This window comes from Cherax quadricarinatus, chromosome 84, assembly GCF_038502225.1.
Source record: "Cherax quadricarinatus isolate ZL_2023a chromosome 84, ASM3850222v1, whole genome shotgun sequence".
Lineage (NCBI taxonomy): Eukaryota > Metazoa > Arthropoda > Malacostraca > Decapoda > Parastacidae > Cherax > Cherax quadricarinatus.
In genome coordinates, this window is record NC_091375.1 from 11506987 (window position 1) to 11521372 (window position 14386).

The following is a 14386-nucleotide window of genomic DNA, read 5'->3' on the forward strand; positions in this document are numbered from 1 at the left end:
GGCCAACCTTCACTATAATCACACCCATAATCTAGCCCTAGTTCTTCAAGAAAAATTTTGGCTTGTTCCTTCACCAGATCTGCAGACAGCTCAATACCTTCACTTACATGTAGCCTAAACTACTTCATCAGAACTTGATCTAGTTCTGAACTTTCTCCTTCCTTCATTGTTTTCCTTTTATGCACATTTCTTTGAATCACTGTTAGCAAAGAAATTGAGTAATTTTTCTTTGTTTCTTTATGTCATAAACTGTGGGAGAGCCAATGCTGTATAATTCACAAATGCTTCTCACAGACACACCACTGTCAGTTTTTTTTTAGAAGTTCAACATTATATTTTATGGACAATGTATGGTGTTTGCGCTTTACACAACGAAAAGTATTTCCTTTATTCATTGGAACCATGGCTGGAGCTGAAAGTGAGCAGGTTATAACAATTGACAAAAACAAATTGGAATGACTTGCCTGTGTTTGCAAGTGATGCCAACAGTGTTTATGCAGCAAGTAGCACCACCAAACAGTAGAGGCAGAGTGGTGAGTTGACCCCAGGAAATTAGTGCCGGATTAGTGATGGGACCGGATTAGTGACTGCTGGATCAGTGATGGCCGACCTGTATTAATATAATGCACACTGTGCAGCCATTTACTCCCATTTACAAGAGGAAAATAAAAATGAATTAGCTCGTTGAGTTTATTTCCAAATGGTAAAATGCAAGGCACAATTGGAAAAAATACTTGACAACTTGAGAGATATCCTAGCAAGTAATTTCACTGTGCATGTACTGCATCACATGCAATATCCATCACAATACAAAAATACGTTTAGAAAAAGTACATCAAATAATCTCAAAAAAAAAAATATTAACTCCATTTAATAATGAAAATATGTTTATTAGAGATATTGGCAAATATGGAAGACAGTATTATGCAAGAGTTTTGCATATCCTTAAGCACAACTACCATACTCTGCATGACACTACTGCCCATCTACAGTATACCCTGCATGATGTTACTGCAGATCTAATGTATATGCCATATGACACTTCTGCAGATCTACCATCATCAATGTGACACCATTCTTTCTTCACAATCAGCAAGTCTCATTTCTCTAGTTTAATTTTATGCATAACAGGTGATATAAGGAATAAAACTAAATAACAGCAATGCCCCATAAATGTGCTAATATAAGAATAAATAATCAATAATGTCATTACATGAGCCAGAACTAATTTAATTATCAGACTTGCTGTAATTATAAATGTTACTTTTCTATAACTTCAAGATTCTCCTTTATGTACCATTAAAGATATTGGACAATGAGTTTCAAGACCCATCAGTCTGACTTAAATTACTTTTTTTTTTTTTTTTCAACAAGTCGGCCGTCTCCCACTGAGGCAGGGTGACCCAAAAAAGAAAGAAAATCCCCAAAAAGAAAATACTTTCATCATCATTCAACACTTTCACCACACTCACACATTATCACTGCTTTTGCAGAGGTGCTCAGAATACAACAGTTCAAAAGCATATACGTATAAAGATACACAACATATCCCTCCAAACTGCCAATATCCCAAACCCCTCCTTTAAAGTGCAGGCGTTGTACTTCCCATTTCCAGGACTCAAGTCCGACTATATGAAAATAACCGGTTTCCCTGAATCACTTCACTAAATATTACCCTGTTCACACTCCAACAGATCGTCAGGTCCCAAGTATCATTCGCCTCCATTCACTCCTATCTAATACGCTCATGCACGCTTGCTGGAAGTCCAAGCCCCTAGCCCACAAAACCTCCTTTACCCCCTCTTTCCAACCCTTTCGAGGACGACCCCTACCCCTCCTTCCTTCGCCTATAGATTTATATGCTTTCCATGTCATTCTACTTTGATCCATTCTCTCTAAATAACCAAACCACCTTAACAACCCCTCTTCTGCCCTCTGACTAATGCTTTTATTAACTCCACACCTTCTCCTAATTTCCACACTCCGAATTTTCTGCATAATATTTACACCACACATTGCCCTTAGACAGGACATCTCCACTGCCTCCAACCGCCTCCTCGCTGCAGCATTCACAACCCAAGCTTCACACCCATATAAGAGTGTTGGTACTACTATACTTTCATACATTCCCTTCTTTGCCTCCATAGATAACGTTTTTTGACTCCACATATACCTCAACGCACCACTCACCTTTTTTCCCTTTAAATATTTGAATCAGTTGAAGTGTCCATTGTATTTCTAAGTGTGTTAGACACACAACAGTAATTTATTTTTTATAAAGCTATGTTATAAGTTCTATTACATCTATAAATGATAATTGGTGCAATCTGTTTACTATATAAGCACATTATTAATTCAAGTCTGAATGTAGGATTTATCTAGAAAGAGAAATCTGGCTAATTTTAAAGTTACAAGTAACTGAAGTTTATATGTTAGTTAATAGTTCTGAAGTGCTTGCTGGAATTGTCATATTGTCAACTAAAACTAGTAATATTCTATACAGTATTAGGAAATGAAAATGAAAGGAGCATTTGTTAAGTGCTTTAAAACCCTACCTAACAATTAATGTTTTTCATGTTACACTCCCTAACATATTTCAGTATCATTGAGAAATTACCGACGGTGACATTTCTAGAACAATCTGATCTAATACACACTTCTTTTGTAAATGCATTTTAACTCTGGCCATGTAACAAAACATCTAATACAAATCTATATTATACTTGTATAACTGCAACTATCAATAACTTTTAGAATACAAAAAATACAAAAATTATGTAACATACTGAGTCAAGAAGGCACTGTAAGGCACACGTAACAGGAGTTCCCATGTTATATAATTTCTTGGCTACCATCTTTACACTGAAGGGATGCATAGGACATTCTTAAGCTAAAAGCTATTAATAGTAAAATCAACTATATATCAGTTAAGAAATATGATACCACTATACATGTAACTAAAAGTAAGCAAAGACAGAGTACCCAGCTACTGAAAATATTCGCAGGGCTTCGAACAATGTAATATGCAATAATTTAATAAAAATATTCAAATTAAATTTTGAACTGAACCTTTACATATTTAAAAAATATGGATGCAAGTGTAACGCAATGCACCATACCAATAACACTAATTTTTCAAGGATGATCGTGCAAGTGAGCATTTCAAGTTAAAAGTTTCCTTGGAAGCAAATACACTGATTAAGCCAAAGGATCTGATTCTTCAATTTGCAGTTCATGTTCTTCATACTCACTCACATCTTCCTCCTCCTCATCAACAGTATTCTCATCAGATTCCATTGGGTCATCTGGATCAAGTTCCACCTCAACTTGGATTTCTTCAGCACCATCTTTAACCATGACATCATTTACCACATTTATATCTTCGTCACTGTCCATTAAATTCTCCATTGTGTCATCAATGCTGACAATATGTTGAGAATTGTCATGTCGTATGATTGGCACAAGATCACCTTCTGGAGTTTCTTCCCAATTTTCTCTTTCATGTGCACGAAGATGTTCTCTAAGCTCTATGCGATCCTTAAAATCTTCCCTAAGACATATTACACACAGTAACATATTAGTATGGTATTTCTTTTGGTGACATCGCAATGCTGCCTGATCAGTAAATGTTTTTCCACACAAGTCACAGGTATAGGGTCTTTCACTGGTGTGTTTTTTAACATGAGCTTTCAGAATATCACGACTATTGAATGACTTCCCACAACTCTGGCAGCGGAATGGTTTCTCAGCAGTGTGTGTGCGCTCATGACGAATCAGTCCTACTATTTGAGTAAATGATCTGCCACATAAGCTACATGCATAAGGTTTTAACCCTGAATGAATGCGCTCATGAGCTTGAAGCCCAGACTTGAAGCGAAATGGGCGGAAGCACACACTACACTGGAATGGTTTCTCCCCAGTATGAAGCTTCATGTGCTGTTTTAGGTGAGTATTACGTGAAAATCCCTTCCCACATACTCTACACTGAACAGGGCGCTCACCTGTATGAATCCTCATGTGAGATCGTAAATTAGACTTCTGATTAAAAGAGGCATTGCACAATCCACAAGTAAACGGCTTTTCACCAGTGTGAATGCGCATGTGACGAGTAATGTCAATTCTCTGACGATACCGTTTTCCACATACATCACAGGGATACGGTCTTTCACCTGTATGCACTCGTATGTGGGAAATTAGGTGATCCTTAGTTTTGAAGTTTCTAGTGCAAAAAGGACACTGATAAGCATTGAGAGGGGTTATAGGAATGTCACAAATGTCTCGTTCAGTTCCAATACGGATTCGGAGGAAACGCCGTTCTGATACTGTGTATTCTCCAATTATTGTTGTATTGCTCTTAGGAGCAATTACATACTTGGCATTTGTTCGAAGACTCTTGTTATGCAGGTTCTTCATTAGAGTAGCTGTTTTTTCTGCAGCTGGCGGAACATGACAGTTGACATAATCTTTAACGTTGACGTCATCTGGGATGAGAGCAACAGCTTCTGGCTTTTTATTCAAATCCTGCTGTTCAAAAGTGTTCTGAAATGTAAAATTCTTAATAGAAGAGAGTGCATTCAAAAGCTTTTTCTGGTTATTTTCTACCTTATCTTTGTGATCTAAGCCCAGAGCTTCTGCTTCCTCAGGTGAAATAGATACCAGTTTTCCCTCGGATGTCCGGATGAAGAACTTGGGTTGAGGAGTCACTTTGATGTTGTTGTTTGTCACTTCCAGCACTTGTCTCAACTGCTCATCTTTGGCCAACAATTCACCTGTTTAAATACAAGGACAAATTAAGCTGAAATGAATTTCTAAATTTTAAATGAAATTACACAAAAGACAAATTAAATATGACAAAATTAGCTGTTCTTAATGTAATATGATGTGCAAGTTGCAATTTTAACATTAACTAAATGTGTATAAACAAAGATCTTTTCCAAAGAATTCACTGTAGGTACTGTTAAGAAGACACACTCCTCACTTAACGACCTACCTGTTTAACGACCGCACGGACTTATGACCAGCTTTTTGGCAAGTCTGTATTGTACGCTGTACAAGAACTTTGGCCAAGGGAGAGTTAACAAAGATTTAATAGAGTTGAAAGTGCAACAGCACTTGGCAGAGGAAGAAGAGAAAAGAATAAAGAAGTGCAAAAAAAAGTTCACTGTAAAGAAGTTAGCTGGTGTGTTCTTGAAAGTGTACGCAGAACGGAACTCTGTCATTAAGCGAGGAATGCCTGTATTATGTTTTTAACACACCAGCCGTCTCCCACCAAGGTCTGAGCAGAGGTTGTGGAGGTTGGTTTGGGCATGTAAAGAGGGTGGAGAAGGGCAGAATGAAGAAGAGGGTGAATAAATCTAGGGTGGAAGATAGAAGGGAGAGGGAGGAACCATCCCTGGAAAGGTTGGAAGGAGGGGTAATGATAGAACTGACATGGTAGATGAAACTTAAAAAGAATGAGAAATTAGAATGAAACACAGAAACAGAAATTCCTCACAAAGTTTCACATCAAAGTATATGTATGTATCCTCTGCTGATCAGAGAAAGAAGGACAATTCTACCCAGTGTGGTGAAGGGAATAGAGTAGTACGTTTCACGGTGTTCCTTAACGTATATAGTCGGGCCCTGCTTTACAGTGATTCATTAATGCAGCAGTTTTCAAATATACCCATTCTTCATTTATTCAGACTTCCTTCAATAAATAGATTCACCACTCACTATAAGCTAAAGATGAAAATATTTTAATGTATGTACTGTGCGTACTGCATATACATTTTTTAGGCCTAGCTCCATTGCTCATTTAATAGAAAAAAAAAAAAAAGAGCTGTTTCACTTTACAGCAATTTTTGCTTTACAGCAGAAGCCCAGAAGCTAACCTGCTGTATAAGTGGGGCCCACTTGTAAAGGAAATACACCTACCATCTGACTTACAACCTGGTCGACTTATGGCCACTCGACTTACGACCGTGTTTTTTATGCCAAATTTCTGAGAAATAAACAACTATTTGTGTTGTATACAGTGTTTATCCTAAACCTTACAATATAAAATACAGTACTAACATAAAAAGTAAAGTAAAACATGAAATACCAAAATAAAACAATAAAATAAAGTCATTACAAAAATGTTTTGTTGATGTTCAGTAGTAAAGTTCGACTTACGACCATTTCGACTTACAACCGGTTTCTTGGAACCGAACTCGGTCATAAGTCGGATGGTAGGTGTACCAGCAAAGCCTCTGTTTACACAAGAAAAAATATATGGGGAGATCACATTTGTCTAGATATTAAGACAGCTTTTGCTAGTTTCCCCCTGAATGACAAATTTGTTAACTTCAAAATATATGAGGAATTCAAGGCAAATTATTAAAATGGACAGGAGGGTTTCTGTTTGAGAGGACAAGGCAAACTGTCACACAAGGAAAACTGTCCTTTTGGGAAAATGTTCCAAACACTTGCCCATATATTTTTATTTATATATATGAGACTTCCCAGAAGGAATAGTAGATTACCTGAATACATTTGTAGATGATGCAAAAATATTGCACAAAACAAATAATAAAGAACTAAAAGTTTACAAGATGACTTGGATAAACTGAGTGGAGTGATGGATGATGGAATCTAAGGTAAAGCCAATGTAATGGAAACTGAAGAAAGCAAAATCAGATAACACAAGTAGCATAATTTTGGGAGTAACATAAAAGAAAAGGTATCCTAGAACTTATTATAGCCTCTCCTCACTTAGCGCGTACTCATTTACCAACAACTCGGACTTACGATGGGCTCTCTGACCAGCATGCATACCTAAATACGTAATGTATATTAGAGCTGATTTCCTCTATTCTGTTTATTACAATATACAGTACACTACTGTATAAAAATTCAAAAATATACCAGAATTGTTTTAAATGGTGCAAAGGTGACATTAAAACAATATCAAAGATGGTTGACACAAACCCACCACCATTGTAACATGCTCCTCCCTTAGCAATGAATTCGTTTACCAAAGTGGTCTTAAGAACAGAACTCTGTCATTAAGTGAGGAGAGAATGTATTAATAAAAAAATCATCACATAATGCCACTGGTGTGTGGTGTCTACATGTAAAAAGCATGTGGATCAAATAGAAAAAGTCAAAAGAGGGCCTACAAAAGATACCAGGGCTAAAAAAAAATATGAGCTATGATGATAAAAGGCTAGAAACACTGAAGATGCCATGTGGCTGATAGGAAGAGAAGAGGTGATATTATAACAACATGGGGAAGTGGAACAGAATTTTTCTTCCATAAGCCATGCGTGTCATAAGAGGCAAGTAAAATGCCAGGAGCAAGGGGCTGGTAACCCCTTCTCCTGCATAAATTGCTAAATTTAAAAAGAAAAACTCGTTTTTCTATTCAGGTCACCCTGCCTTGGTGGGATATTGCCAGTTCATTAAAAAAAAAAGAAGTTATAAATGTTGATCAATTAGACACATGTGCAGCTCTTGGGTATCTTTATTGAGGAAACGTTTCGCCACACAGTGGCTTCATCAGTCCATACAAAGGAGAATCTTGAAGAACAGGAGGAAAATGAGGTAATCAGTCCCTCAACCTTGAGTCGATGTGGTCAGTCCATCAATCTTGAATAGAATACAGCATATGAGAGGAGAAGGAGCTTATAAACCATAGGCAGGAGAGGTGCAGCAGTTGTAGATGGTGTCACATTTGTTCAATGTGGAAGTAGGTCGTGCCCTTGGGCACGACCTACTTCCACATGAGTGGGAGGGGTTGGATTTGAGAGGGACTTGCACATCGGAGCTTGTTTCTTGGGTGGCATTGGAAGTAGGTCGTGCCCTTGGGCACGACCTACTTCCACATTGAACAAATGTGACACCATCTACAACTGCTGCACCTCTCCTGCCTATGGTTTATAAGCTCCTTCTCCTCTCATATGCTGTATTCTATTCAAGATTGATGGACTGACCACATCGACTCAAGGCTGAGGGACTGATTACCTCATTCTCCTCCTGTTCTTCAAGATTCTCCTTTGTATGGACTGATGAAGCCTCATTAAAGATACCCAAGAGTTGCACGTGTGTCTAATTTATCAACATGTCGGTTCTCTGAACCATTCATCTACAAGTTATAAATGAATATAAAAGACTAGATAAGTAATTTTTTGGCAAGTTCAATAGGGATAACAAGAGGCCACATACATAAATACAAAAAAAGTGGAGCCAAAGGAATAATGGGAATCTTTTTTATAGAATGGTAGAAGACTGGAATAAATAGAGAGAGATAGTAGGTGCTACAATCAAAGGAAATATAGAAAAATTATGATAAAAAACATTATCATGGCCTGGTTAGTAGGATCCTCAGCTGACACACACTGAGGGTCCAGGATCACTCCTCAGCACAGGTGAAATGCTGGGCACATTTCCTTACACCTGTTGCCCCTGTTCAATTAGCAATAAGTAGGTACCTGGTGCTAGCTGACTGTTGTGGGTTGCATCCTGGGGATAAGATTAACCTTGGCTGCCTGAAATGCTCTGCATAACTAGGGGCTTTCTAAATAATATGCCAATGTCAGCTAGGTCTGTATCATTTTTATCATATACTTTGTAGAGAAAGATTATTATTATAAGAATAGTCCTGGTCCTGTAGCTACAAACAAGTAATTACAGATAGATAATTACTTTATGGCTCATCTGAGTACATACTGCATTTGCAATGAGTAAACAAAGCATTCACTCATAGCCTGACATTTTATGAAGATAAATGAACATTCTCAAGTTACCTGTGAGACTGGTATTCACATTCCACCCCACTTAGTTTGGGAAAGAATATACTTGATGGAGAACAATCTCTTGTGCAATACAGAAGTCTGGCTATTTTTAAAATAGCTTAACTGCTATCCTAGCTGGTTGTTTGATAGGGCACAGACACCACTTTCCAATCTTGACTCACTGAATCTCGTCATTAACTTAAAATACTTGCAGAAAAATTATTAGGAAATGAAGTGTGTTGCGCTGTAAATCGTGTATGATGTGAGATGAAAAGAATATGGAGCAGAATAGAATACCAAGGAGAGACTAAGATCAGAAATATGTATTCCTGACATTATTGTATTGTAGCTGTTTTGGTTTATACAGATACTCTTCAACTTACGATGGTCTTACTTATGATATTTCGACTTTACGACGGTGCAAAAGCAATTATACTTTGGAGACGAAACTTAAGATAATCACCCAGCATGAAAGTGGCAAGTCTGAAACTTGTATGCATTTTTTAAATTTTTAATATTGGCATTTAGTTACAGTAATTATTTGCTATTTAGTTATTCAGTGTCAGTTATTTATTTACTTATTTATTTAGCATATTTGACTTACAATATTTTTGACTTATGATGGGTTCCTTGGAATGTAACCACATCGTTAGTTGAGGAGCATCTGCATTCTCCACACACATTCTTCATGCTTGTACAAATCAAAATCAGTGACTTACACTGCTCATCCTTTGGTTCCTCTTTGATTCTGACATCTAAGATGGAATTGACACCAGAGGCATCCTCAGTTGCCTCCGGGAAAGTTGCCTCCTGTTCTGACTGCAGGTCTAGTCTCTCCTCCTTGATGTGCACACCATCTAGAGTAATAGCTTCACCGGATGCTGCCTCTTGAGGCTCATCCTTGACCTGAATATTTAAATAAGCAGGTGGTTTACTTGACATTCCATTTTTGGTAGAAGGAGAAGATTGCACATTTTGTGTAGTGTCAACTTTCTTGAGAATGGGCAAATGAAGTGGTTGTGAGAATGGCCCAGTAAAAAATTGAGCTTTTGGTGCTATCTTCTGAAATCGGGGATTGAGCTTTACAGGGACGGGCTTCCCTACTACCTTAAAAGTTGTTGTGCCCTTTAAAATCACAAAGGGGCTAGAATTAGGGGATATGGATGTGATAGGCTGGGTTACAGTAGTAGTGGTAGTGGGTGTAGTGGTGGAATTGCTGATAACAGTTATCATTTGTGAGTCTTCTATTCCTGGCTCATGTTTAATGCTCACTACTGGTGCCAGGGGGGTATGCTGAACTACAAGTGGAGCCAAGCCAGAAACTTTCAACATTATGGGCTGGCTTGTTGGCACTGCTATCCCTGGAGATGCTACAGTTGATGATGAGGGCTGGAAAACAACTGTGCAAGGAGCATTTGCAGAAGCCACTGGACTGATCTGCGGTGGAGTGGCAGCTGATGACGATATGACAGGTGGAGCATTAGTTTTGGGAACTAATAAAACTTTGTTTGAGGGTGTAGAAGTATTTACATTGGTCAGCAAAACTTTCTTTCCAACCGAGGTCTGCATGAAGCACATGTTTGAGGCATTATTTGAGTTTGGCGGATTCATTTTCAAAACCATGGACTGAGTATTGAGCTTTGGCTGACTGGCTTGTGCTGGTGCTTTAAATGTCTTTAGTAGTATAGGCTGGACATGTGTAGGCAGAGACTTTGCTGCCTCTGCTGGCCCCACCATTACAAGAGGTGGCATACTTTTACCATTAGCTGGGATGATAACTTTCTTCATTTTATTTAAGTTATATAAAAAAAAAATCAAACTTAATGAACACAACAAACTAAATAAAAATTAAATAATGTTGCCAACTTCTCACATTTTTCTCTCTGAAAAGAAAAAGAAAAACATTTATTATTTAACAGCATTTTCCTTTTGTTTCCCTAAGCATGCACTAAGTGAATTAATAATCTACATACAAAAGTATAGTACAAAACTTTCTTGACATTTTCAAAATTAAAGAAACCACAAAGAGTGCATTATGTTATGACACAGATATATAAAACATAATATTTACTGAGCCATTCTTCTACAATAGTAAAATACAGTATTGTCGCTGTGTATATTCCCAGACAAAAATCTAAGTGAAAATGCAGAATTATGCATAATGTAAAGGCCTAAGTGATAAAATCACTAGTAAAATATAAAATAATTAAGAGTAATGACAGAAATTAAGCATCTTTGTTAAACATATGGACTGCTTCTCACCAAGGTAGATAACCAAATGAAAATTTACCACCACTAGCCTCCCAGCTGTCTTTCAGAGAAGTACAACACCATGATCTGCAGATCACCCATTCAACTGTAACATTTCTAATGCAACTTTTAAAGCTAGTCTGAGAGCAAGAGGTTTAACAAGGGTCTCTGTTACTCATACTAGATAGTTATGTACCTCCCGGGATGTACACAGCAAACTTGCTCGGTGGAATAAATTGGTTCAAGTAAATGGTTTACGAGACACTAAGTATGGTCAATTTTTTCAAGATTCCCATTATTAAAATATAAATATAGTTCCAGCGCAAAAGATATTTGGCCCAAACATTCTAGCCAACATGTACTACACTGCCTGTACGGTATCACTATAACACTATACGCAATACATGTAATGCTCACTAACTATTGGTTAGAATTTTGCATGTCATGGCTTTCTATTAAAGTGTGTCAAGTTTTTGTGTTTATCAAATAATTTTTTAAAATATCATATAGCTGTAACACTAACAACCTCCTCTTTCAATTTATTCCATTCCTCTAAAATTTTATTTATTTTTTATTTTATTAACACATCAGCTGTTTCCCACCGAGGAAGGGTGACCTGGAATATAAGAAACACTTTCATCATCACTCACTCCATCACTGTCTTCCTAGAGGTGCACAGACACTACAATTAAAAATGTAACATATATCTATCACCTTCTTCAGAGCACAGACAGGCACTCTACTACCTACCTCCAGGACTCAAGTCCTTAATTTATATCTGTGGCCTCTAGTTACAGTCTCTCCATTGAAGATACTAAACTTCTTTATCTATTCTTTCACATCTTATATGTTGTTATCATATCTCCTCTTTTCCTCCTATCAGTTAGCACCTTTAGTGTTTTCAGTCTTTTATCTAGCTCTAGGGTCCATTTTCCAACTCCTCTTTGCACTTATGTCTAATTAACATGCTTTAAGGTGCTGACACCACACAGCAGCTGCAAATTCCATTTTTTGCCTAATGTACGTTGAAAACAGCTTTTTCAGCATCTCACTGATATTCCCAAGTCGCTGATCTGTCAAGAGAAGTTACCTGATATTAAAAATTAGCAGAGAGCACTAACTTTAACCAAAATAAACCTTAATTATATTGTTGGGTAACTTGTGGTTATATTTTAACAAATTACTGAACACCTGCCACCTGGATAACCCACTAATATTGGATAACTTGTGGATATATTTTAACAAATTACTGAACACCTGCCACCTGGATAACTTACTAACAATGGTAATTTGAAAACTGTCATTTCACTGGATACCCACTGGGTTATTATTATTTTAATCATGGGGAAGCACTAAACCCATAGGATTATACAGCACCTGTGGGGGAGGGGATGGAAGGTATCCAGGCTTAATTCAAGGAACTGGAGCACAAATCCAATTCCCTAGATCAAGAGCCCCTCACCAGTATCAAGGAACCTCCCTTGAGGGGACCCATGTGGGCTATGAGGTGGAATGAGTGGTGGAGGCTTGATCTTCCATTTACTGTGAAAGGGACACAGTACCTAAATGAACTTAGTTTTTTGGTATCTGTGAAACATCTTTATCGTCAAAATACTTGTGCCACTCATTAAAGAAATGAAGCGTTTATTAGCCAGCAACCATGCATGAACAGTTCATTAAAGTACATTGACACGACAGGAGGGGTAGCAACCAGTTAATACATTAGGCTAGGATAGGACAGATTATTACACTCATAAACTCATAAAATGCTAAACACTTAAGGGTCATACAGTGCTGTGGTTAGGGTAGAACTGGTTACATAAATTTAAAAACAAGTAAACTAAAGCACAAATAGCCAAATGGAAATATGAAACACATTTAGCAATGGTTTAATATGTTTGTACTCTGGCAACTAGTTGCTTGTCGAAGATTTGCCCTTAAAGAAAGATATAATACGTTAGGCAAAAAGGACACAAGTGCAACTAATGTGACATTTTATTGTGGCAACGTTTTGCTCTCCAGGAGCTTTATCATGCCTGGAGAGCGAAACGTTGCCACAATAAAATGTTACATTAGTTACACTTGTGTCCTTTTACCTAACATATTGTCAGTAATTCTACCAATATTAATACAAAGACATAATGCACCAACTGCCCCATCCACTTAGCATTATTATACACACGAGTAAGTGCTAAACTAGTAGGGGGTCATATAGCATCTGGGAAACTGACGGTCCCCCCCCCTCCCCCTTGGAAGGTCACCTAGCAGTAAATAGGTACCTGGGTACTGAGGTGCCGATCAACTGTTGCAATTCGCATACCAAAGGAGAACCCCAATGGAAATAAGCCATTCGTCAGTGACCCTGAGTTAACAGCCCTAAAAAAATGTCCCTTTCGTGAAAAAAGGCTCAGCATTAGCAACACTTGAAGGTGTAAAGACCCGCAGTCAGCTCTCATTTAGGGGTTAAAGCCATGACTACACACTAATATTTCTTCCCAGGAACATCAATTATGTGCTGAAGATCATTAGTCAGCAAGCACAGGCGCCTCACACCATCAAAGTCACAGGTAAAACAACAGAGAGGATGTTGAGCTGCCACTCACCTTAGCTTTTGTTTACGTTTTCGAAGCAACATGTGAGGCGTTCGAAAACGAACAAAACTAATAATCTCCAAAGTTTTATAATGACACACTCCTCTGAGTCGCTATTTTAAAACAACACGAGACATACTGAGATATAGCGTAAATAAGAGGAAAAACTTTACTGTGGGAGTTAAGTTATAGAAAAAATAATAAAAAGTAATAATTTTTATAATATCGTGAACGCTCCAGGGCTGATCCCTGACGTCACAGGTACCAACTTCCCCGTGCTTTACCCCAGGCGGGGTTACTCATTGTTCCTCCATACCTTATTTACTGCTCTCTTCCCTCAATCAACTCAAATATTAAACCCAAGAGCGTGAGAGGGGGCACAAAGGAGCGAGAAATAACACAGTACACACTGACAATGGTTATATACCAGTGGAAGTGTCGCGAGTGTTGGCAACCCGCCAGGGGTGACGGGTGCTAGTGCGCAGGCGCGTCACACTGGAGTATTTTCCCACCCACTAATAATGTTCCACTGCGTAATGAGGGAGCCACACTCACCTTTCCACTGGTGAAATCGTGAGATCCTTCATATTCACTCTAAATAATACTTATAAAAGACGATTTCCTTGATTTTAGTCAGCATCTTATCATTTTAAGCCCCCTAGAATAATATCCTGGCTTAAGCTCCCTAGAATAATATCCTGGCTTAAGCCCCTAGAATAATATCCTGGTTTAAGCCCCATAGAATAATATCCTGGCTTAAGCCCCCTAGAATAATATCCTGGCTTAAGC

The 14386-nt window shown here is 37.9% G+C and overlaps 1 protein-coding gene across 3 annotated transcripts; it reads right to left on the reverse strand.

The window, feature by feature from the left end:
- Nucleotides 1–676: 676 nt before the first annotated feature.
- LOC128704393 (uncharacterized) lies at nt 677–13646 on the reverse strand. 3 transcript variants are annotated; one of them, XM_053799539.2, is made up of 4 exons: nt 13610–13632; nt 11757–12079; nt 9476–10639; nt 677–4769 (listed from the first exon to the last, which is right to left on the reverse strand). In XM_053799539.2, the coding sequence occupies exons 3-4, from the start codon at nt 10542–10544 to the stop codon at nt 3199–3201; spliced, it is 2640 nt and encodes an 879-aa protein (XP_053655514.2). In that variant the 5' UTR covers nt 10545–10639; nt 11757–12079; nt 13610–13632; the 3' UTR covers nt 677–3198. The 3 variants fall into 3 exon arrangements, with proteins under 3 accessions (XP_053655514.2, XP_053655515.2, XP_053655516.2); XM_053799540.2 differs by lacking the exon at nt 13610–13632 and adding an exon at nt 13490–13510; XM_053799541.2 differs by lacking the exon at nt 11757–12079 and having other exon boundaries at nt 13610–13646.
- Nucleotides 13647–14386: the final 740 nt, after the last annotated feature.